Source organism: Lytechinus pictus, chromosome 4 (genome assembly GCF_037042905.1).
Source record: "Lytechinus pictus isolate F3 Inbred chromosome 4, Lp3.0, whole genome shotgun sequence".
In the NCBI taxonomy this organism is placed as follows: Eukaryota; Metazoa; Echinodermata; class Echinoidea; order Temnopleuroida; family Toxopneustidae; genus Lytechinus; species Lytechinus pictus.
The window spans coordinates 14351336-14376700 of NC_087248.1; the positions used below are offsets into that span (position 1 = coordinate 14351336).

The following is a 25365-nucleotide window of genomic DNA, read 5'->3' on the forward strand; positions in this document are numbered from 1 at the left end:
CATCCGATTTTGATGAAATTTTCAGTGTTATGCTAGTTTGATTTTTCTGTATATATTCAAATCAACATTTTTATGGGGTGGACTTGACCTTTAAATCGCAATTAACAACCTTTCATAGTTTTCCAGGACCCAGCTGCAACAGCAGAAACTACCAAACTGAATCTTAAAAACCATGGTCACTGCAATTACAACATGAATAGTTAATTTTATTACGCTTGTATGTCTCCTTTACTGATGGTCCATATAAAAAGGGAAATCTAAACTAATATCACTGCCCTGCTGGTTACCTTATACCTCGGTCACATTTGCTCTACGGTGGCCGTACGGCGAGTCTTTCATTTTTATTCAAACCATCTATATGTAGCTGGTACAAAAGATGTTAAAACGGCTGTTTTCGACTCGCCCGCCGTAGGGCAAATGTGACCGGGGTGTCACTGGCTGTTTTTGTAAAAATTTAAAAAAAATGAAGGAAAATCTTATCACATGGGGCATTAAAGGTCACATTGAAACATTCTAAAACCAGATGAATCAAATTTCAATCGCATTGTGCGAAACAAGTTGTGATAATATTGACCCAGCCGGAACACGCACAATATCAAAGTTCAAGAGAATAAAATGATGGAGGCCAATAACTTGAAAGCTCGAAGAAAGACCTAGCTTCGGGGGAAAGGAATAGGGCCTACTTCCGTGAAACAACCCATTCGCTCTTAAACATAATTATCATACAATTCTCTCTCGATAGAGAGATGTCAAACTATTGTCTTTGGATATTGGTACATGTAGACCATCGACGGATTTAGTTTTAGTTGCATCTCTCCACTTCATTACAAAGTATTTCAATTATGTTTAAACTTGACGACCTTCTACGGGAACTTGGTGAGTTTGGTCCCTACCAGAGGAAGGTGTTTGCAATCACCAGCACCGTGGTCTTCTTCTCTTCCTATGCGTCGATGATTATTCTCTTCTTTACGCCGAACGTTGATCACTGGTGTGAGGTAAGAGAGTGCTTATTTTCTCTTTTTTCAAATCGGGGGTATGTTCCCTTCCGTAATTTCGAACGCATTTTTTTCACAATACTTTTCCAACATAATCATCTTACGAAATTTCGTACTTTAAAAAGAAAGTTTTATAAAAATGTTTGATGATACATAAAGAAAATTAATTTCATTGCTCAAAATGTATGTCATGGCAGCCAATACTGTTTACATTTTGACCGAGATGAAAAGATCATCAAAGGCATAATAAAGGTCTACTCATGCCTCTATTGGCAAGAATATAGAAGAAATTATTAAGAAAGAGGGTCTATGGGAGAAGCAAAGGAAATTGGAAGAAAAATACCAGGGGATGAGAGTAAAGGAAGTGAAACATAATAGATTAACATCAATGACATTTATTGCAAATTTAAATTTAAAAAAATGTAAGGATTTCACTTAACCGAGTATCGGGTATTCTTTTGGCTAATTCAGGTTATCTTTATGATTTTTTGTGGAAATAGATTGTACAAAAAGTAAGAAATTTACAACTTAAACTAAATAATGGAAAAGTCTGTTATTGCTTTTGTTAGATTATAATCACATCAAATATCGAGGAGAGTATCGGAATTTGAAGCAAGAATCTTAATACATGCATGTCTGTTAAATATTATCTTAGACTTAGTTCATTTCCTTTCACCTTTGTCAGGTTTTCATTGACCTAAGAAACATAATTAGACCCCCTTCATTAGCATTATATCTACTTTGGACTGTCACTCAGTGACTCAGCGGCTCCGGAAAATACTTCGGTACTGGCACGAATGGCAGTTGCAGAAATAGAACAATCGGTTGGAATGCTTTTTTTAATGGTAATTTCTAAAAGTACTGGTGGACTTAAAGTATGCCTAACAAAGTACAATGTATGCACCAACGTAGCAACGAGCCTGGCCCATTGTATAACCTATAACCGCCATAGTGGAATTCGAGTTGGGATAAAAGAAATATATATTACTTACCAGACCCCCCCCCCCCCCCGCCCTTATCTCTCTCATAATGCTCAGAATATCATTGGCCAACAGACATAAAGTAAAGCAACAAGAACGGTAAAGGTCACCGCTTCCATCGCAAAAGTGAATTATTATATCTACCATCTTATTTCGACACTGATGTAAGTTGGCAACGTGTAACCCTTGGACTACATTATTCTGACTGTCTAAACACTACTTTAATTCATCGTTGACTATACCAACATAAATACAATTTTATTAAAATAATAAAGGACCTGCATTCCCAATTAAAAGAGTTTAATGCCAGAGCTCACCTTGAATCTTCATGATCATGTCTGTCCTATTTGAGACGCAGTATTTAAAGGGCAAGTTCTTCCCCAGCAAAAATATAATTTAGGTAATTATGAACACGCATAACACTGAAAAAAATAATTAAAACTGGATATAAGATAGTCTCACTTTATTTTACAAACAGTAATTTGCATAATCATCAGTATGCTAATGAGGGAACCGATGACGTCACCCACTCACTATTCCTTATCTTCTTTTTTTTATATAAAGATGTTGAACAAGCAGGGGCGGAAATCTCTCCCGCAAGGTAGGGGGGACACAGGGGCGGATCAAGCCTTCGCCAATAGGGGGGGGGCGGCGGAAAAAATTTTCAGCCATAATTTCCCCGATCGGCAGCTCGAAGATGATTTTTTTTTCTTTGAAGGGGTAATCCTCATTAGTCACTTCTTAGCTTTATTCTTATAAATTGATACATAATCCTTATATTTATATGATGCGAGCGCGAAGCGCGAGCAAATTTTTTGGAAATTTTATGTTTTTTTCCTAAAATTTGAACATTCTGGGCAATGTTTGTTATCCTGAAAAAGATGTGTATGCAACTTAATAATTACTACGAACGCAAAGCGCGAGCACAAATGAACTGATGGAAAAGATACCTATTAAAGTAGCATTTAACTATAAATAATGCGAGCGCGAAGCGCGAGCTAAATTTATTTTTTACTTTTTCACCTAAAGAATGGAAATTTTAAGCACTTTTTGTAACTCAAACAGAATAAGTATATAAGTAAACAATTGATGCGAGCGCGAAGCGCGAGCGGAAAATTTCGAGATTTAGTCCTATAATATTTACTGAACGAGACACTCTATTCATGTTTTGTAAATCATGAAAATGATGAGTATTAATAATGCTAGCGCAAAGCGCAAGCAGAAATTTTTTATATACGTTTTGAACTGGTACCTGATGAAAAGGTAACTGTTAAGTACTGCTTGCACTTAGCCATGAAGGCGTTACATATTTCAACAATAAAAAAATGCGAGTGCGAAGCGCGAGCTGAAAAATTTTGATTTTTCTAAAGAAAGAATGGAAAATTTTAATCAGTTTTTGTAATCGTGAACAGGATAGCTATATAATTTAATAATTGATGCGAGCGCGAAGCGCGAGCAGAACAAAATCGAGATTTAGATCTAAAAATGGGCCACTCTGTTCATGAAAAGGATGAGTAATATGGGGTCTTCCTACATTATAATGCGAGCACAAAGTGCGAGCAGAAAAAAATTGATATTGTGATCTGAAACTGGATAATGATTTAAATAGAGAACAAGTTGAGTATCTGAATAAACATGCGCGCGCGTGTTTCATATTTAGACCTAGAATCTAGGCATTCTAAATACATCTTTAATCATGAAAATCATGAAACTTTGATATTCCGATCTGAAAAAAGAGTCAATTTCAGCTTTATATTTCAAGCACTTTGTAGAAAAATTGTAAGGTGGATATGGATCGCACTTAAAAAAGAACTGATAATTTCATTATTATTACTTTGAGTTTTGACATTGGACCGGGACATCCTTACGACATGTCATCATATGAAAATGATGACTATCTTCCTATTCCTCTTGCTAAGCGAGATGAAACAAAAGGGACAATTTTGATTATTAAATTAATATCATATTTATTAATGCCTAATGAGGGCGCGAAATCTGATGATATTATGGCATAAAAACTGGACATTTCACTTTTGTAATTATGAATAGAATGCATCAATTAATATATTTTAACCATTAATGCGAGCGCAAATCGCGAGCTAAAATTTTTGATAAATTGTCATGAAAAGGGGATTTTAAGTAGTTTGTTGTATAATCAATATTGAAACATATATAACTCGCCAATCAAAATGCGAACTTGCAGCGCGCTAGCTGATACGTCTTAACAATCAGACTTGAAAAGGGATATACACGAAAATAATAGGTACCTGATAAATCAAAATTTGCGAGCGCGCAGCGCAAGCAGCGAATGTTAATATTCAGACCATAAAACTGACATTTTACAGAGCACTTTTTAAAAATCAATTTGTAAATCACACAAAATAATGAAAGTTCGATTTCCGAGGTGAAATATGTTTTGTATATTGACTTCCAAACTTGACATTCGAGCTCCATACTGAACAAGATATGTAAGTCGTCTAACAGGCAATGCGAGCGCGAAGCGCGAGCGAAAATTTTATATAGTGGCACGAAAGATTCTTTTTATTTTCCAAGTCTTCCTCTCATCTTATTTTATGCACTCGTCGTCGTCCTTCTCTTCTTTTTCTCCTCTCTTTTCCCTCCTTTATTCCTTCTTTCTTTCCCTTTTTTTCTTTTTTTTTGCTCCGCCAAGAGGGGGGGGGGTGGGCCCCTCGGCCCCCTGGTCCGCCTACGGGGACAAGGGGCGGGAAAATTTGACAAGCAAAAAAAAGGTTATCATCCCAAAAGTAAGGTCATCTCGTCCCAAAATACATGTATTATTTCGATTTAGAATGATGTATTTCTTACCATCATAAAAGACCAAAAATAGTAGGGGGGACATTTGATATTGTGTCCCCCCTACTATTTTGAGTAGGGGGGACACGTCCCCCCTGTCCCCCCTGGGATTTCCGCCCATGTGAACAAGTAAGTTTTCTCCTCGTGGATATTCGAAACTAAGTTTGATTTCACCGTGACAAAGAGGAATCACCTTGATGGGATCTATTGTGATTTGATGAAAAGTCTCGTTATTGTCAAATGTGTAAGGAAAATGATTTGTATTTGTTTTTACAATAAATTATGGGCAATTTCATCTAATTTCTCGCTTGAACATTATTCTGAGGAGTAGGCAACCGTGTTAACTGTTCATGAAAAAATAAGCAGAATTTCAAAATGTCCAAACTTTCTCATTTTACATCTAATTTTGTTTAAATGTTGAGCATATTGCTTTATGCTTATTTGATTTTCGTTTATTTCTGGAAAGTTTTGCGATAAACAGTTCCATTTTTAATCTTGTTCTCTTTACACAGACTCAAGATAAGTCATTTTTGAAAGCTTGTGAGGGTGCTGGATTTGATCTGCAGGATTGCCAGATTGCCAAGAAGAATGCAAGCATCCCTGCGAACTATACATCAGACGGAAAGCTGATCTATGCACAATGTCAGAAATATAATGTGTCAGGAGTGGGATTCTGGCCTGGGATGGATCCGTCCAATTACAGCAGCGAATCACCACCGCAGATTATTCCATGTGATCAGGGATGGGTCTATGATACCAGCCAATACAAATCTTCCATAGTTACAGACGTGAGTACGTAAATGGGAAGTTCACCCTGACAGAAAGTTTATTGTAAAAATAGAAGAAAAAATAATATAAAGTATTGCCGAAGGTTTGAGAAAAATCCATCAAAGAATTAAACAATTCTTAGAATTTGAGTATTTGATTTGTAAAGTCATATACGGGCAGAATTCCTACACATCACGAATGGTAAGTGAAATGTCATTTTCTCAAAAATTGAAAATGGTTTATACTGTACCTTTTGTATATCAACAGAGAAATCATTTCACACCCGATCATGAAAAGAAAACAGACATAAATCATCAGGAACCATTAAAAACTGAAATTCATGCATTTTATATTACATGACATATGGGGCAGCTGCTCATTTTTGACGTCACAAATCCAAAACTTAGAATTCTAATAACTTTCTTAATCTTTTACAGATTTTCTTCAAATATTCACCAATATTTTTTGTTATTATTTATGTTTTTTTAACAAACTTTTCTTCTTTTTCTTCAGGGTGAACTTCCTCTTTAACACTACTACAAATTGGTTCCACTTTTGTATATAGTCATTTTGCCGCGGTTGATAAGCAACTGCCATGACTGTCAAAAGCTAGTATTCCTAGGTATTGTCTCTGTTTCTCTCACATTATCCAAAAGCCACAAAAAAATGTAAGGCTCGTTAAAATTTTGGAATAATTCGATGATACTGATAATTCCGAATAATGACTGTTCTAATAAAGCCAGTGTAATTACATGCTATTGCTGTATATCACTTAGAGACTTCTGATAAAGAAAGTGTTAAGCGATATAAGCAAGTATAATCATGATTATGATAATTAATGACGTATATAATAATAGGTCCTAGTGCGTGTTTTAGCCCAAATATTTCAGGCGCCATACCCCTTCACATTCGATGTTTAATGTTTCCCCAAAATGCACTAATATTAATACATAAACATGATAAACGTGTAACTTCGCTGACACGAACGCCCATGCACGAACCAAGGGGTAGAAATAAACATTTACTGCTCTCTGTATGCATATAAAGATTTTGTTTACAGGGCACCTGTTTTATCTATTATATTCTGTTTCCGTTTCAAAGATAATAAAAGTATGAAAATGGGACTCATAACGGTCTACCTTTCAGATGAGATAATATTTTATGGGTTAGCAAATGTAAAGCGCGTGTAAAATGAATCAAGACTAACAGTCAAACACCTCAAAAGGCGATAAAACGCACAGTTTTTATGGTACGACCTTTTCAATAAATGCTCATTAAACATCCTGTGGATCCGAATACCTTTTGATGAAATACATGTAGTATCGCGCGGAAATGTCTGACTCAGCAGTTTTCTCGCTGGAGAATTAAATGTACGTATTATGATAATGATTAAATCTTTATCAGCCTTTATGACATACTTACACGTGAAATACCTAAGCCCAGTAAATCATACATAATGACAGGTTGATTTGTATGGATAGAGATCTTCGTGTTCCTCAAGGAACCTTGTTCCAGAGCACTCCGAAATAATGAAATATAATACTTCCTATATTTGGTGACACGACATTGGCTCCTGCGTCATTTGCTCCGGGCATTATTTCATCCAAGATATAGTGCAGTGGGCTGAACATGGCTGATATGATGATGATGATGATGATGATGATGATAGTGTTAGATGCAGGGTTGAAGTTGGTGATTCCATTAGTGTGTGAAATTTACAGCGGAACATTTGTCGAAAGAGCAAATGTCGTGGAATCACATTTTTGCCCAGTCCAATGTATGGTGCAATTTGATTTATGGGTGTTTATTTCATAGGTATACTCGTGAGTAACTTAACAATAGAGTATAAATCATCATGATCTTCAACAGATAATGTTCGCAACTGTGTAATGGAGACAGATTCAAGATAACAGTAAATGTATCGAAAATGCCCGTCAAAATAACAAAGACCAGCTGGTAGGTCTTTCTCTAAAATTGGTGAACCGAAAAGGCAGTTTCGTATTAAAGGACAAGTCCACTCCAACAAAAAGTTTATTTGAATACAAAGAGAAACATCCAACAAACATAACGCTGAAAATTTCATCAAAATCGGATGTAAAATAAGAAAGTTATGACATTTTAAAGTTTCGCTTAATTTTACAAAACAGTTATATGCACATCCTGGTCTGTATGCAAATGAGGAGACTGATGACGTCATCCACTCACTATTTCTTTTTTATTTTAGTATATGAAATATGAAATATTCTAATTTTCTCCTCATTGCCAAGTGAAACAACGATACATTCCTCCCAGAACATGTGGAATTAGCATTGTTTAATACTATATGGTTCAGTCAAGTTGGTCCTTATTGTCAAATTTGTAAAAGATGAAATATTGTATAATTCAAGCAATAAAAAAACAAAAGAAATAGTGAGTGAGGGACATCATCGACTATCTCATTTGCATGACACTCAGTTGTGCATATCATTGTTTTGTAAAAAAGTAATCGAAACTTTAAAATGTCATAACTTTCTTATTTTACATCTGATTTTGATGAAATTTTCAGTGTTGTGCTAGTTTGATTTTTCTCTATTTATTCAAATCAACATTTTTCTGGGGTGGACTTGACCTTTAAGTTTCAGTTGTTAACGAAAAATTTGAAATATGTCGTTTGACCAGAGTTCAAGGCGACTCTGTTTTGATTTACCAACTTTCGACAAAGACTTCCCGGATGTGTTTTGTCATGAAAGGCATTTGGCAATACATTTTCTATGTTCTTGAGTACATCGTTCGTCATGGAAGCGAAAACTTCCTAATGTCGTGAATGTATAACTCTAAAACATATTGGGTAAAAGTGCTCCATGGGGGTGATTATGTGTCAAACCAACATTGGGCATTTCTTTTTGGCATTTTTATTCATCCAGTGTGATGAAACTCTTGCCCATTCTAAAGTAATTGCTGCTTATTTTTTAACCTTCCTGGACAATGTGCTTCCCACATTGGTTAAATTACTGCCCGAAAGTGGTTGGTCACATAATTATCCCCGTGCGCTGTAAAAAAAATATTAGGTAAAATTTTAACCAGCATGAAGGTAATTATATGTCCAACCAATTTGGGGCAGTAGTTTACCCAATGCGGGAAGCATATTGTCCAGTAAGGTTAAAAAAAATAAGCAGCAATTACTTTAGAATGGGCAAAATTTTCATCAAACTGGATAAATAATAATGCCCATAAGAAATGCCCAATGTTGGTTGGACACATAATTACCCTCATGGAACATTCTTACCCAATATTGTTTAGAGTGTCGTGGTAAAAAATTTACCCAATATTTTCTACTGTGAACGGTAACCCGTTGGTATATCTGTCAAGCCTCGGAAGACATTTTTAGTTTTAGTTTGATATAACAAAGTAATGATTTCTGGGATGCTCATTGAAATAATGATGATAACCCTATAATACAGAGACACGGTACAGGCATCTTGGAGTTAGACTGAAGTGTGGTACATGAAAGAAAGCGATCATTCGTAATCGGCGACAATCAGTTGAATTAGAGAAGGAATGAAAACAGATTATATGCATTAAGCTACAGTTTTGAGTGTTGAAGAAATTTAAACCACTTTCATAAACCCAATTATGCGGCTAATAGCAGCATAATTTGGTCGTAAAATCGGAGGAGGACCAGAGTTATCCGCATTATTTTGATGCTGCAATTATCCGCATAATAGCAGCATCGGGACAAGATTTTGAGTTTATGAACGTATTTCCAAATAATGCGGATAATTGCCATGGTGCGGTCACAAGGTCACCCTTTTCCAACACAACCGCAACGGAGGGGGCGCGTCCAGTTGTCATGACGATTATCCGCCTTTTTCAGGACGGGCGCTCGTAAAATAATGCGGATAATTTTCGGAGTTTGTGAACGCAATTTTTATTGAATTATCCGCATTACTATTAGGCGGCTAATTGGAGGATAGGTTTATGAAAGGTGTATAAAACACTTCGCCTTCGCAGTTCCATAACAATCAGTTTTCTTTCATCTTCGCCTCTTTTTTGCCCTAATTTGAAAAACGAAGGAAAATTTCTGGAGAGGAATAGAAGGGAGAATGCAAAAAAATACACAGCTGAAAGTGCCTCAAATTCGGTTAAAGAATAAAGGCAACTTTCATTTTAAAGTAAAGAAGAAAATGATTTCTTAAAAAAAAACTCCAGCGCTCAATTTCACTAAACATTCCTTTTGTTTTCCCATTTAGTTTGACCTGGTTTGTGGAAAGGAAGATCTTACTCAGGTGTCTCAGTCAGTGTTCTTTGGTGGATACTTACTTGGATCCCTAGTGTTCGGATCTTTGGCTGATGTGTGAGTATGTTTCGCAAGCATGGTCAAGTGTGAGTGGCTTATTCGGGCGTTCATCTTTCATAACTGCATGACATTTGAGTTTCTAGGTTGACCCATTCAAAAGGTGAATCTCTTGAAAATTGCAATCGATGTTATGGGCGTGTCGAAAGCCATCGGTTCTAATTAAAGTCATCAAGACTGCCAGACGGAATTATTACCACTTTAAAAAGATTATCAATAAATATTAGGATGAATGAGTATTGAAGATTTGTCAAAACAGTGTTCGTACTGATCTTGGCATTTAGCAGAAAACGCCAGGCTAAATTCGGTTTCCGTTCGTAGGAGGTGCAGCTCGTCCAGACTTTCAAGTGTGGCTTTTACGTGCTTTTAAAATTCCTTTTTCTTACCTTACCTTGATAGAATAGGACGATGGTGGTCTTTGATGATCTGTTTGATCGTACGGCTCATCACCGGGATCGCCCTTGCCTTCTCTCCATCATGGTGGGTCTTTACTACCATTCGATTCATCCAAGGATGCGTTGCCGTAGCTACTTACATTATCGCTTTCGTCTTAGGTAGGGCATTAAAAAGTGCACACATATTTACCAAGAATGCACATAGTATTTCCATCCGATGTAGGAAAAAAGTACTTGCAGATGAGGAGAGATGGTAATTTTTTAACATGGCTCTTATCTTGATTGGCCCTGATGATTAGGAAAAGATAATTCAATCCGCTTTGGGTTTTTTTTTACCGGTAAAAACATATGTCGCAGTCACACTAGAGAACGTGCCCCAGACCCAATAAAAGCTGTAACGTTATTTACAATGCCATACCGGCGGTCAGGTTGGAGTTGTTTTCGTATGGTGGGACTGTACAATAAAAATAAAATTGCATCGGGGCTTCTGGAACGAGCCTAAAGCTAATTTATAAACCAGTGTAGATTTATGAAAGTTTTCATCCATATCCAACATGCCCGAGGATTTTATGTCAGCCTCAAGTAGTAGTACCATTATGATAGTGTATAAACCCAAATCGAACACAAACTTCCACCCACTATCCTTAAACGCACACACACACATGCACACCCCTCCTCTCCCCCCTCCCCCCCTCTCTCTCTCTCTCTCCCCCTCTCTCTCCCTCTCTCTCTCTTTCTCTCGCTTTTTCCCTCTCCACAGACACAAACATACGCACACGCACTTCAGCATACACATTCTCACACACACTACACCCCACCTCCACACTCACACAAGCATCCTCATCAAGGCATTTTAACGCTGCTTAAGATGAATCAGATTCCTGTGTCATTTAACGTGATAGAAAATAATTTTCATTCATTTTTAATCATTTTTTTAATCTCCAGTGAAATTTCCGTAACAGGTTTCCCAGTTGTACTTGATAATCTCACTTAACCTTAAAAAAACCCTCACCGTTATATTTGGAATGAAAATAATCACTGACACCACAATGAAGTACTGATCTTAAACTAAACATATTCTTTGTTTATTGTGCCGGTCAATTTACAGTTAATGAATATGCAGGTCCATCCAGACGCTATATCACCGGGTTGCTGTTTGGTGTCCCTTTTGCCATGGGGTATGTATCCTTAGCTCTGGTTGCCTACTTCATTCGCTATTGGAAGACTCTAGAGATCGTTGCTACAGTCCCTATCATCCTCCTCATTGTGATTATGATGTAAGAAACCAATTATATCAAATACACTTTATTTGATGTCTAATTTTAATAGACATGGAATGATATTGTGCTGAACATGCTTGAGAGTGTCTGTATGGTGTTGGTTTCTCAAAATCTCCATTTAGGATGAGTAGTTGATTTTGAGCGACAGGTTAATCTACATTAGATGTTTCCCTTAATACGATTCAATTTTATTTTAAGTGACGTGGCAAGGTAGGTAATATATATTTTAAGAAACAATTTTTGTCGACGTGAAATTCGATTTCTTGATACTGTCGTTTTATTCCTGTTCCATTATACTTGCAGTCACATTTGCTCTTCGGCGGCCGTTTAGCAAGTCGAAAACAGCCGTTTTAACATTTTTGTACCAGCTCGGATAAAAGTGAATAAAACTGCAGTTTTCGACTCGCCGTACGGCCTAATGAGACTGAGGTATTAATGCAACCAAAAGATAAAGAGATAAAGGACCAGACCTGACGGATGGGATTTCACTCTTTGAAGAGTGAATTTTTACCATTCTTGAAGTGGAAGTGTGTGTCTCTTTTACACTTTTCACTGAAAAAAGGGTAAAATAGAATAACTCTAGAAAGATTTAAATCTCATTCCATCAGGACTGGTCAATCATCTCACTCTAAAATGATTGTGATTAGGGACCAGATTATTAGCATAGAGAGTTCGTATTTCTTTGGTAGGTTCCTACCCGAGTCGGTGAGGTGGCAAATATCTAAAGGTAGATTCGACCAAGCGGAAAAGACACTTGTAAAATTAGCAGAGGCTAACAAGAAGACACTCCCATCACCGATTTTTACCGAAGAGTTCAAGAACGAAAGGGTAAGATCGAACCTAGGGCCTGGATTCTAAAGGTTTGAATTATATAGGCCTAACAATGAAAATCTGTGCTCAATTCCCAGCAGGGCCTGCTCTCAGGCATGGGTGACGATAGCTTACAACCGTAGCTTAATATGCCGAAGCCAATCACAAACTGTATAGATCTATTTATATCAATGATGGCATAGGCCGACATATGCACTGTATTTTTCACACAATTTGAAAGCATCTATGATGTTTTAATGGACACTGTCGTCTTTTGATTTTCCACTATAAACGCACATTACCCATTATATTCAATACCAACCATAGTAATTATGGTTGTATTTGATTCCGTATAGCGTGGTGTAGCGGTTCTGACCCTCGCCTTGTAATCAGAGGGTCGTGTGTTCGAATCCCACCATGGCCTAGCGTCCTGTGGCAAGGCGTCAATCCACACTTTGCCACTCTCACCCAGGTGCTAATTGGGTACCGGTAGGAAACAACCGTCATTGTGGATGGTTTAGCAAGTGTGCGCCTAACAGGGTGCTTGAAATTCTATGAATCCAGTGACCGGGTAATAATAATTGTGAAGCGCTTTGAGCAGTCGTAGATTGATAAAGCGCTATATAAATGCCAATTATCATTATTATCATTATTATTATTATTAGAAGTAGTATTATTATTATTATTATTATTATTATTATTATTATTATTATTATTATTATTATTATTATTCCTCTAAACAGGATCAAGTCCGTATTTTTTTCTTGAATAACTTTGCTCTAACAAAAAGCACCAAGTAATTTCAAGTGCAACTAGGAACTTTACACTACTAATGTCCGAGAGTCTTTCTTATCAATCTGGTTGTACCCAAGATAGCTGCCTTCTGAATGTCGTACATCCGAAGGTGAGGAGAGATCTTGGTTATGCAGGCTTCCATTCCCTTCTTCACCATTCCTGAGTGACCAATGATGACTGGTGTGACCTCTGCTTTCACGTTCCACATCCTCTCGATCTCAATCCTTAGGTCTTGATACTTGAGCCGTTTGTCTCTTTCCTTTACAGCAATGTTGATATCATGGGGAACAGAGACCTCAATGATATTTACTACGTTGTTGTCTCTGACGATGATGTCCGGCTTGTTGCAGTTGATGGTTCTATCCGTTAGTATGCCACAGTTCCAATATATGGTGCTGTTATTGATCGTGGTGATCGTTTGTGGCTGATGTTCCCAAGCGTGATCACAAGTCATTTTACCGCGATCCTTCAGTAGTTGCCAATGGATAAGTTTGGCAATATTGTCATGTCTTGTGATGTACTCAGTTCCAGCAAGAGTCGAACATGCTGATACCAAATGCATGATTGTTTCGGTCTCTTTTCCACACATCCTGCAAGTGTCGTCTGTGTCTGTTCTGAGGATAGATTTTTCGTAGGCACGGGTCCTCACCACCTGGTCCTGAATAGCATAGACGAACCCTTCAGTTTCACCTCTTAGTCCCGCCGACTTAAGCCATTGATGTGTGTCTTTCTGGTCTACAAACTCCCGATGCGTCTGTTTTTCATGGTGGCCATGAAGTCGCTTGGATTTAAGTTGCTCTTGAAGTTTCTTGTGAAAGGAGCATTTAAGTCTTGCCTTCTCTTTTTCACCGTAGGGTAGTGTCAGTCGATGCTGTGCCAATAAGATAGATGCTTGCTTGTTAATGGAGTATATTGCTTGACATTTATCATAATCGAGGGATATACTCGTCAGTATATCAGGTGGATTGGATAGGTAGTTGGCGAGGTTCGTTGCTTCCATATTCCAGACCATCTCAATTTGTTGTAGACCTCTTCCTCCAAGATCACGGGGAAGGTACAACCTTTCGATTGCGGCCTTTGGGTGATGTAATCTGTGCATCGTTAATTGCTTTCTGGTCATAACATCTAGGCCACATATATCAGCTAGTCTCCAGTTAACAATACCAAAACTGTATCTAAGCACAGGAATGGCTAGAGTGTTGATCGCTTCAATCTTATTTTTGGCATTCAGTTCGGATTTGAGGATCAGCCTGAGTCTTCTTTTGTATTCTGATGTTGCCTTCTCCTTCATTGTGTTATGGCTAATGACATCATTCTCAGCTATGCCTAGGTATTTATATGTCGAATCATTAGTCAGTTCCTTGATTGATGTTTCCTCATCTTGCACAAACATGTCGCCTGTATTTACCCTCCTTCCTCGTACAAGTGTAACTTTGGCACACTTGTCTATACCAAACGACATCTTGATGTCATCGCTGAAATGTTTAACTACTGCTATCATCTTGTGAAGTTCATCGTCATTTTTTGCAAAGAGTTTGATATCATCCATATATATCAGATGGTTTATTGTCGTAGATACATCTTGCCCTTTGTATCTGTAGCCATAACTCGTAGCGTGTAAGAGAGAGCATACTGGATTGAGAGCTAAGCAGAATAAAAGAGGAGATAAGGAATCTCCTTGAAATATTCCTCTCTTGATTCGGACCCCTCCACTGTCATCGAACGGGTGCCTATCGTAAGCGAAAGAGTAGTGCTCCATTGTTTCATGCCTGCTGATATGCACTTGACTATTTGTGGATTGATGTGATACATCTCTAGAACTTTGATGATCCAACTATGTGGTACGCTGTCAAATGCCTTCCTGTAGTCTATCCAAGCCATGGATAGATTGGTCTGTCTTTGGCGAGCATTACCGATTATTGCTTTATTTGTCATTAGGTGATCTTTACAACCCTTCTTTCCTTTCCGACAACCTTTCTGAGTGACCTCCATTATGTCATGATCATCGATGTGTCGTTCGATGTGCATGGCAAGCGTTGATGTCAGCAGCTTATACATAGTATTAAGGCAAGTAATTGGACGATAGTTCTTAGGTTGTTTTGGGTCTTTGCCTTTGTACAGTAGATAGGTCCTTCCAATTGGCAGCCATTTCTCAATAGTCCTGTTCCCTCTGATAATGTCATTGATGATTTTCAGTAGATTAGTATGGGTGCTACCAAACCTCTTTATCCAGAAGTTTTGTACACCATCTGGTCCAGGGCTTTTCCAGTTCTGAGTGTTCCTTATGATATTGTGTAGTTCAGGTAAGGTCAGGTCTACTAGCTGCTGCGCTGGCACATTGGACCATTTGTCTGCTTCCGACTGAATCTAGGGAGTTTCTTCGTGAGTGATATCATTATCCCACAGTTCTTTCCAGTAGTTCTTCATATCATCTGCCAATGGAACATCTTTCGTCTCAGTCATCTTTGAATCCAGCTCACGAAAGAATTTCTTTCTGTTTCCATGGAAGAGTTTATTCTGCCGTTTGAAATTGTTACTCTTTGTGTATCTCTTAACACGGTGTTTGAGAGCGCTTATCTTCATTTTGAGCGTTTCTATAACAGTTGTCCTAGTACGGGTCTTATCGTCAATGCGATATTTCTTCTGAAGTCTTTTGGCATTGCTCTTCATCCGATTGGATTTGATGTTTCCCTTATCTACTTCTCCGAGTTGAGCCACGTCTTTATGCAGTTCTGCTATCTTAGTTTGTAGCCTTTTCTTCCATTCAGGAGCCTTCTTCTTATGATTGGTAGAGTGGTTTGATGAATGAAGCTTGAGTCCCATATGTTCTGTTACAGTTTTTGCACCTGCCCAGATAAGACAGTTTATCTCCAACAAACTGGAAGGACTAGATTGCACCTTTTCAAGCATTTTATCTACTTTGTCGATCACGCTCCTAGTAGTACAGCACCTTGTGTCGATCTTGGGAATTTGTGGTCTATCTGATATTGATATTCCCTTCACATATTCAAAGTTGCTCCTCAGTGCTGATAACAGCCGTTGATCGGAATCTCTGTCTTCATTTGTCGAGTCTTGTGATACAATCGCATCTCTCTCGGGTACAGATGATTTGATATTACCCGATACGTTCCTTTCACATTCTTTATCTTGTTGAATGTGAGGCTCTCCGCCGCATATAAAATGGGCAACATCGTCCCCATGTTCAGTCTCAGTAATTTCTTGTCTTTTCTTAGCCTTTTCTATTGCTGTAACCCGAAGAGTACGAGATTTCACTTTAGGTTGTTGCAAGTGCTGGTGTATGTCTACATGTGAAGAGAATCCAGTCTTATAAGAGCTGTTTTTTCTTCTGTTCATCGTTGATCCCTTTCCCTCTCCACCAGCGGGCTTGTTGTCAGATGTGTCACAGTACTGAAAGAAATGTGCTCCTCTTTGGTATTCGGCCTCAATCTGTGTGTCTACCGTTTCGATTTCATCTAGTTTTTGTAGAAGAGACAAGGAACACGCCCCAAATTGAGCGATGTAGTCATCTTTCTTTTTTTTCTTCTGAGCACTGTCCATATTCTTTTTATGTCTTACATCAATGATATGTGTACTTGTATTAACGAATCTAAATTAATTTTATATGCTGATGATAGTGTCTTGCTATATTCGGATACAAATCCCAAGATAATTGATAAAAAACTTAGTGCTGATTTGGCTAATTGCATCGAATGGATGTCTGACAACAAGCTTAGTTTACACTATGAGAAAACGGAAAGCATTTTATTTTGTTCTAAACGAAAGTTAAGATATACACACGATTTCAAGGTTTCATATAATAATCAGGTAATTGAAAGAAAAGATTCAGTAAGATATTTGGGAATTAATTTAACAAGTAACCTATCATGGACGGGTCTGGTAGACTCAATCGCCAAAAAGGCTAATTCACGCTTGAAATTTTTGTATAGATATCAAACCTGTTTGAATATGAAGTCTAGACGTATTTTATGCTTTGCGTTAATACAATGTTTATTCGACTATGCTAATGCGGCTTGGTACGGTAGTCTGGGTGTTACGGATAAGAAAAAGCTAAGAATAATTCAAAATAAAATTGTGAGATATATAAATGTTTTAGGACCAAGAGCACATGTCGGATATAATGAACTTGAAAAGGCAGGATTGCTTCATGTAGATCACAGGTCACAACAATTAGTATTACACCACGTGCATAAAATATTATATTCGGATAAATTAGATCATTATATAGCAAATAATTTCACCCGGGTATCAAATATCCATAGGTACGATACTCGAAATAGTAATTTTAATTTCGTATTACCAAAACGTGAAGGACATATTGGAAACACTTTTTATTTTAATGGCATCCAATCTTGGAATGCTCTTCCTGATAAAATAAAAGCCGTTAAATTATTTTGTCAATTTAAGAGTGCATTAAAAAATCACCTAAAACTGGAAACTGCCCGAGAACAGCATTACCAGTAAAATAACACATTTTGTACAGTTGGTTTCTAGTATTGTAGATAATGTATACATTAGGGTATGTTAAAATATAATCTTGTTTTACATATTAGGAAGATTATTGTTTGCTTCAGATGTTTGCAAATTATATGACTGATGGATATGTTTGTATGTATTTTATTTTTTTCCCCCAATATTCCAGTACTTGTCGTAGTTTATATTTTTTGTTACAATATGTTAATGTTTTATACTAACTATAGGACCCCATTGGAAATAAGCCTTTCGGCTTTCATGGGCTATCCTGTCAAGGTATTTCCTCAATTTCATTGTAATCTCCTGTGATATTCTTGACGAATAAAATCAATCAATCAATCAATCATATCAAGACGATTCATACGTTGTTCTTGTGATATTCTTTGGTTGTGCTCTCCATCTCGTAAGCCCCTATCACTCTGCGTCCGAACATCCTGTTGATTGTTGAATATAATCCCCTCGTCAAGAGATATATTCACTGTATTTCCAGAAACTGTACTTCCTTCATCATGGATAGAATTTCTCACCTTCTCAGTGTTGGTGATTACCGAGTTTTCTCCTTTTCCCGATCTCTCTCTATCATTGTTGGTGTCGTGCAATTTGTCTACTTTATCTGTTATTCGTTTTCCCCTGTCATCTTGATTCTTTGTTGCATTACGCTTTCGTTCTCTACAAAGACTTTGGGCATTTTCCTTTATTCTCTCTAATTCAATGTCGCTGAAGTATTGAGTACTAATGATACTTTGTTTCATGTCCACTAGACCTTCTTCTCCAACGGATGGGTCACCATTATTTACAAGCCACGTTTCTCTCATTCTCTTCCTGTAATGTCTAGTTTTATGAGATACATCAGTCGCAAAGTAGAAGCAAGTCATAAGATTTTCCTTCTCTTTATTTGACCATAATTTCTTTTCTCCTTTTCTTCTCACTTTGTTGTGTAGTGATTGTGTGTCTAGAATCATCGATTTTCCTACTTTGGCTTCGTCACCATTGGCACTATTGTAGTCAGAATGGCCATAGATCTCGTAGGCATCATCATCACCGGTATTTTTGTCATCAGCATCATTATGGTCCTCGATGACATCATCATCGGCATTTTTGTCATCACTATCACCATGGTCTTCGTTGGCATCAACAACATCGGCATTATCATCAGGGCCATTATTGGTATCACCAGTGCCGGCATTGTCATGATCACTGTCCTTAGCATCCCCATGGTCATCGATGGTATCGTCATTACCGGCATTATTGACTTCTCTACAAAGTATGTGTGCCTCTTGCCTTATTCTCTCTAATTCAATCTCGCTGAAATATTGAGTACGAAGGATACTTTGTTTCATGTCTGCCAGAGCTTGCTCTCCAACGGATGGATCACCATTATTTTCAAGCCACGTTTCTCTCATTCTCTTCCTGTAATGTCTAGTTTTATGAGATACATCAGTCGCAAAGTAGAAGCAAGTCATAAGATTTTCCTTCTCTTTATTTGACCATAATTTCTTTTCTCTTTTCCTCCTCACTTTGCTGTGTAGCGATTGTGTATCTGTGATCTTCGAATTTTTATTATTGATCTTCGAATTTTCATTATTGATCTTCGAATTTTCATTATTGATCTTCGAATTTTCATTATTATTATTATTATTATTATTATTATTATTATTATTATTATTATTATTATTATTATTATTATTATTATTATTATTATTATTATTATTATTATAGATATCAGAGGATGCAAGGCGTCGAGTATCAGCTCTGGATCTCTTCAGAACCCCCAACATGCGGTTACGAACCATCAATCTCATTTGCAACTGGTTTGTATCTTAGCAGAATGAGTTTTCATTTTAAAAAAGTGTAAATAACAATTTCATTAACATCACAATAAAAGATAAGCTAGCTTTGAAGTTTCGGAAACATGTTATATGCATGTTCAAGACAGACCACAACCAAAGCAGGAATGTCGATTTATACAAACCGAGTTTCTTGGATTATGACATTAAAGGTTGTCTTCTGGTACATGCTTTATGAGCAATCCCTGAAGGTTATATGAATATTCAATACCAAACGCATTTTGTTTCTTCAAAAAATACTTCCTTAAAATATACCAATGAAACATGCGAAAGGAACAGATTGTTCAATTTATGATTCAGAAGCCTTTTTACATACATCTGGGGATAAAAATTACATTGCCTCTTTCCCTCCTTTCGAGATAAATCTTTCGAGATAAATCTTTTTACAAGATTTTTGTGCGTGTAAATAGTTGTATTAGCCTATCAGTTGCCTATACCACTTCACCGTTTCTCTTATTCATATTCTTGTTTCAGGATGGTTAACGCAGTGGTATACCATGGAGTGTCTCTAAATACCTCAAACCTCGGTGTCAATGATTACGTAGCCTTCGCTGTGGCCGGAGCCGTTGAGATCCCATCGTACATTTTAGCATCCTTTTTGATCGAGTTCATAGGAAGGCCCCGGTGTTTGTGTGGTTTACTCTTACTTAGTGGAGCATCGCTTCTCTCTACAGCCGTAGTTCGTAAGTTATCGGGTATCAAGTAAAGGCATTTAAAAGAACAGTAATTTTAGGAATACATAACGTTTTTTGCTTTGATATTTTCAGTCCCTGGAACGGCACTGAAAGTCATTGCTATGATTGGCAAGTTTGGAATATTTGCAGCCCATTCTGCTCAAAAATTTAGTTGCAGCAATAGAGGTGATAGTACTCCTTGGCAACTTATATAAAAGTCTCCATAAAATCCCAAAAGAACCGAATGTTCCATTTCATTTGACTTATCTAAAGCAGTAAGTCTAGAGTACAGAGATATATACCAGTGTCCTCTGCGCATGCTAGAACGTTACCACACCAAGTAAAGGTATTTAAAGCGCAGTACATTTGGAATACACAAAGTTTTTCCTCTTTATATTTTCAGCCCCTGGACCGGCACTGACAGTCGTTGCTATGATAGGCAAGTTTGGAATATCCGCCTCTTTTGGAGTTCTCTATCTCTATTCTACTGAACTCTACCCAACATCGATCAGGTAATTGATATCGGCTATAAAATTTCAGACCATGATTCCCATGTCATAAAAAAAGACAAAATAATTGCCTTTGTTATTCACGGCGTTGCACATTGTGATCATTCATACATAAATGATTATGAGTAGAATAAATGCGTTATGTATATTATCACACCTTAATTCTATTGTAAGTGAAGGTTAATACTCATCATGTACTATCACCTATTATATTTCCTAATTGACTTATGTACAAGGGTTCCGATCATATTCATATTTCATTCCTTGGCAAAATGAATAAAATCAACGAAAATTATCAGAAATTTAGAGGGGAATGGAAGATAACAAGGAATAACTGAAGAGATACATTGGTTGATAGATTAACGTTTGATTTTTCGTTAGGAGTGCTGCAGTGGGTTTATTTTCAACGTCGTCACGCGTAGCAGGGATCGTCTCCCCCCTCATCCTCACGCTCTCCAAGTATTGGAATCCCCTTCCTATGGTGATCTACGGAGCAGCAGGTGTAGCTGTCGGGTTATCAACCCTCCTCCTTCCTGAAACTCGGGGGATGAAACTACCGGACACGTTGGAAGAGGGGGAAAACTTTGAAATGTAAGTGCAATATGGCAGAGGAAATTTTTCTGTAATTATGATAATGAACTACTGAGCTTTACAAAGTATAGATATATATGGACTGCTATGAGAGGCATGGTTCTTTCTATAGACTCATGGGGACCGCAACGCGACTATGCACGATGGCTTTGCCCGAGGACATGGTCTGACCGGTGCGGTAGCCGCGAGCCAAAAGAAACATCCATATCTCGAACATCAAAGCAGTCTATATACATATGTATTTTATGAACCGAATTAGTAAAAAGTTTTATTCTCCAAAATAGTCAAGATCTAGATCCAGAGTCTAACGTTTCTAGATTATTCTATGCCATAAAACAAGTTAGGGCTAACGTTAGGTTTTGAAAATCGAACCAGTCCATACAGTACGTATTTATATCCCGATATTATAATAAGTATAACTTCCTCAAGTGTCTACATCTATAAACGTCAGATCTAAGATTAAGTGGAAGAGCTAACATTAGATCTAAACAAGTTTGGTATAACTTTACATCTAGATCTAACATTAGTCAAAACATCCCCTAACGAACTTCTAACGTTAACGTTTAACCCGAGTTAGATCTAGCCGAACTCACCTTTTGCAAGCATTAAGGCATGAACAACATCAACATGGCCTGATGATTGGCACATCCGTCACGACTCATGTCCGTTATAAATTCCCTTCAGATTCTTTTCAATAACATCTATGTTTTTGAGGAATACTCAATAAAATGTTGATAGCACAAGCAGAAGCCAATAATCGGTATCGTTCCATCGATATGTCATATCCGTTGCGCGCATATGCGCGAGTTGTCTAAAATTTACCGTGTTTACACTTAAGCCGATGCAGCATCGGCTTTTTCATAGCGTGTAAACGCGATTAACTTGCATCGGATCTCGGTTCCGAACCGGCAATTTGCACCACCAAAGTAGTAGGTTCAGAACCGCGAGCCGATGCAGAATCGACTTTTTTACTACGTGTAAACAGAAAGCCGATTCTGCATCGGCAATTGGTGCGCATATCATTTACTTTACCATTGTGACGTAATTGTAAGCGCACGGATCCAGCGTTGTCGTTATTATGACGTATATTGTTGGTGGGCGTATCAATTCAGGTTTTTGACACGCGAGCCGATGCAACGTGTAAACGCAGTGCAAGATGAACCAAAAGCCGATTCCGCATCGGCTTTTGGTTCTGAACCAAAAGCCGATTAAGTGTAAACACGGTAAATCGATTAAATCGCGCTCATACTTATGGTATCTGCAATCACCGCAGAAGGCAACAGTTTCCACGCAATCAAATGGGGATCTCAGCCAAGTTAAATATGCCCGTTGTCAAGGGGCGGGTCAGGGGGCAATGGGCAGAAATCTTGAGAACTATGTGAGTTGCCCACGGAATCCACCTTAGTTTGTTGTTTTGCGGGCATGGTCAAATACATGACCCAACTTTTGACCAATCAAAGGAACGGATTATTCGACATTCTTAAAGGACAAGTCCAACCCCCCCCCCCCCAAAAAAAAAAAAAGATTTGAATTAAATGAGAAAAATCCAACAAGCATAACACTGAAAATTTCATCAAAATCGGATGTAAAATAATAAAGTTTTAATTTCACAAAACAGTTTTATTCACATCCTCCTCATTATGCGAATGAGGAGACCGATGACGTCATCCATTCACTATTTCTTTTGTATTCTATTTTTATGATATATGAAATATTATAATTTTCTCCTCATTGTCAAATGGAACAACAATTAATTCCTCCCTGAACATGTGGAATTAAAATTGTTTAGTATGATATGGTTCAGTCAAGTTGCTCCTTGTTAACAAATCTGTAAAAAAAAAATTCAAACAATAAAACAAAAGAAATAGTGAGTGACATCATCGACTCTTTCATTTGCATATCACTGAGTTGTGCACATCACCCTTTTGTGAAAAATAAGCGAAAATTTAAAATGTCATAACTTTCATATTTTACATCCGATTTTGATAAAAGTTTTAGCGCTATACCTCTTTGATTTTTCTCTATTGATTCAAATCAACAACAACAAAATGATTTAAAAAAATAATAAAAATAAAATGAATTTTAAAAAATGATTTTCAGGGGTGGACTTGACCTTTAAAGAGAGGTTTATAATGGCCACATTTGACTCTTGGCTTTGTAGCTATGGAGCAGCAAGTCGCTCTTCATTATCTCCGTACTTCATATTTCCATGAAAACCTAATACTGACGGCTTTTATTGATTACATGAACCTCAACACAGCAATGAATAAAGTTTGCATAGATTTTTTCGTGACCTGGCGCTGAAGACTTTCAGTATTCAACAGGACGTCATTTAAAGAAATATGAAATTGATGTTCAAGTTGCCAGCAGCGCTGTTATCAAAATGTACAAAACATTGGAGCTTTTCTATAGTTTTGTTCCTTCTCTGCTCTATGAATAAAGGTAGGCTATGTATTGGGATGTTTTATTACATGAGCCGATTTTAACTGAGTTTGTAATGTTGAGTGTATTCCTATCTATCACCCTATTTGTTTCATCAATATACGCAACGGCACATTTTAACTGATTAGTTATCCTTGAACGGATATTTTTCCATACATGATTTGTCTTAAGAGTAATAAAAGTGGGAGCAGCAGCAATAGTAGTAACGGTGGAGGTGGTGAGGGTTGTAGTGGTTGCAGGTGGTACAACTGTAGTATCTGATAACTATTGTTGTCATCATCAATATCATGATTATTATCTTAATAATGATTATTATTATTTCTACTTTTATTAATCATGTTAATAGAAGTAATAGTAGTAGTAGTAGTATAATAGTGGCAGTGGTGGTAGCAGTAGTAGTAGTAGTAGTAGTAGTGGCAGTGGTAGTAGTAGTAGTAGTAGTAGTAGTAGTAGTAGTAGTAGTAGTAGTAGTAGTAGTAGTAGTAGTAGTGGCAGTAGTAGTAGTTATTGATCATATTAGGACTGTTGATATCTCTGCATCCATCATTCTCCTTGGTGATTTTAATGATTTACAGACTGCATGGATCCTTATCATGCGATTTGGATCTTACCCAACTTATAGAATTTCCAACTCGAGGTAACGAGATCCTAGATAAAGTATTTACGAACTTTCCCTACCATTTCAACTCACCACTGAGACTGGCTCCTCTAGGACTCAGTGATCACTGTTCCATCTTGCTCAAGCCAGTTCATGAACTATCTAAATAAAGACAAAAGAACTATACTTACCCGTCCACTGAAAGATTCATCAATTAGAGAATTTGGCCAATGGATCGTTAATCATAGCTGGAATAATGCTTATAATGAATCATCAGGTAACATGGCTACCAGTGTATTCAATAGTTCCTTACATGATGCTTACACTAAGTTCTTTCCCTTGACTAGATCTTTGTTAAAGAAGAATGATAAACCTTGGATGACGTGTAGAATTAAACAACTCTTGAAGGATAGGAATAAGGCCTATAGAAAACAGGATCATGATAAGTGGGTTTCTTTGCGTGACCAAGTACAATGGGAAATAAGAAAGTCAAAAGTAAAGTATGATGATCTGAAGAATTCACAGCCCGGGAAATGGCACAAACACATAAAGAAATTGTGTAAGCTAAGTACTAAAAAAGTTGACATCCCTGGTTCTGACGATGACCCTGTTGATACGGCAGTCTCCATTAATACCCACTTTGCTGCAATTTGTAACCAATTACCTCCCCTTGACTTTAACCTTCTTCCAGCTTATTTACCTGCAGATTCCCCTCCACCAATTATTTACCAGGGGCAGGTTCTATCTGCTCTGAGGAAACTAAAGGCAAACAAAGCATCCCATTTCAATGACTTACCAATTCGTCTAGTCAAAGAGTTTGCAGTGGAACTTGCTGAACCGCTAACATACATATTCAATCAGTGCCTGCAGGAAGGCACCTTCCCGAATGACTGGAAAACGTCATGTATAACCCCCTTACCGAAAGAGAAAGTGATAAGTTCCTATGATCAGCTGAGACCGATATCCCTTACCCCGTTATTTTCGAGAACACTTGAGTCATTTGTGGCAAAGTGGGTAGTAGAAGATATATCAACCCATATTGA

General features: G+C 37.4%; 1 protein-coding gene across 1 annotated transcript in view; it reads left to right on the plus strand.

Moving 5' to 3' along the window:
* The first annotated feature begins 356 nt into the window (after positions 1-356).
* The window catches only part of LOC129258967 (organic cation transporter protein-like), a 29498-nt gene continuing 4489 nt past the window's right edge, over positions 357-25365 (plus strand). The window contains exons 1-10 of the mRNA XM_054897225.2: positions 357-995; positions 5302-5577; positions 9787-9890; positions 10290-10444; positions 11394-11562; positions 12255-12393; positions 19381-19472; positions 19983-20191; positions 20586-20694; positions 21073-21282. Of these exons, the coding sequence (XP_054753200.2) occupies positions 843-995; positions 5302-5577; positions 9787-9890; positions 10290-10444; positions 11394-11562; positions 12255-12393; positions 19381-19472; positions 19983-20191; positions 20586-20694; positions 21073-21282 (1616 nt within the window). The 5' untranslated portion in view covers positions 357-842. The remainder of the gene's footprint in view (positions 996-5301; positions 5578-9786; positions 9891-10289; positions 10445-11393; positions 11563-12254; positions 12394-19380; positions 19473-19982; positions 20192-20585; positions 20695-21072; positions 21283-25365) is intronic.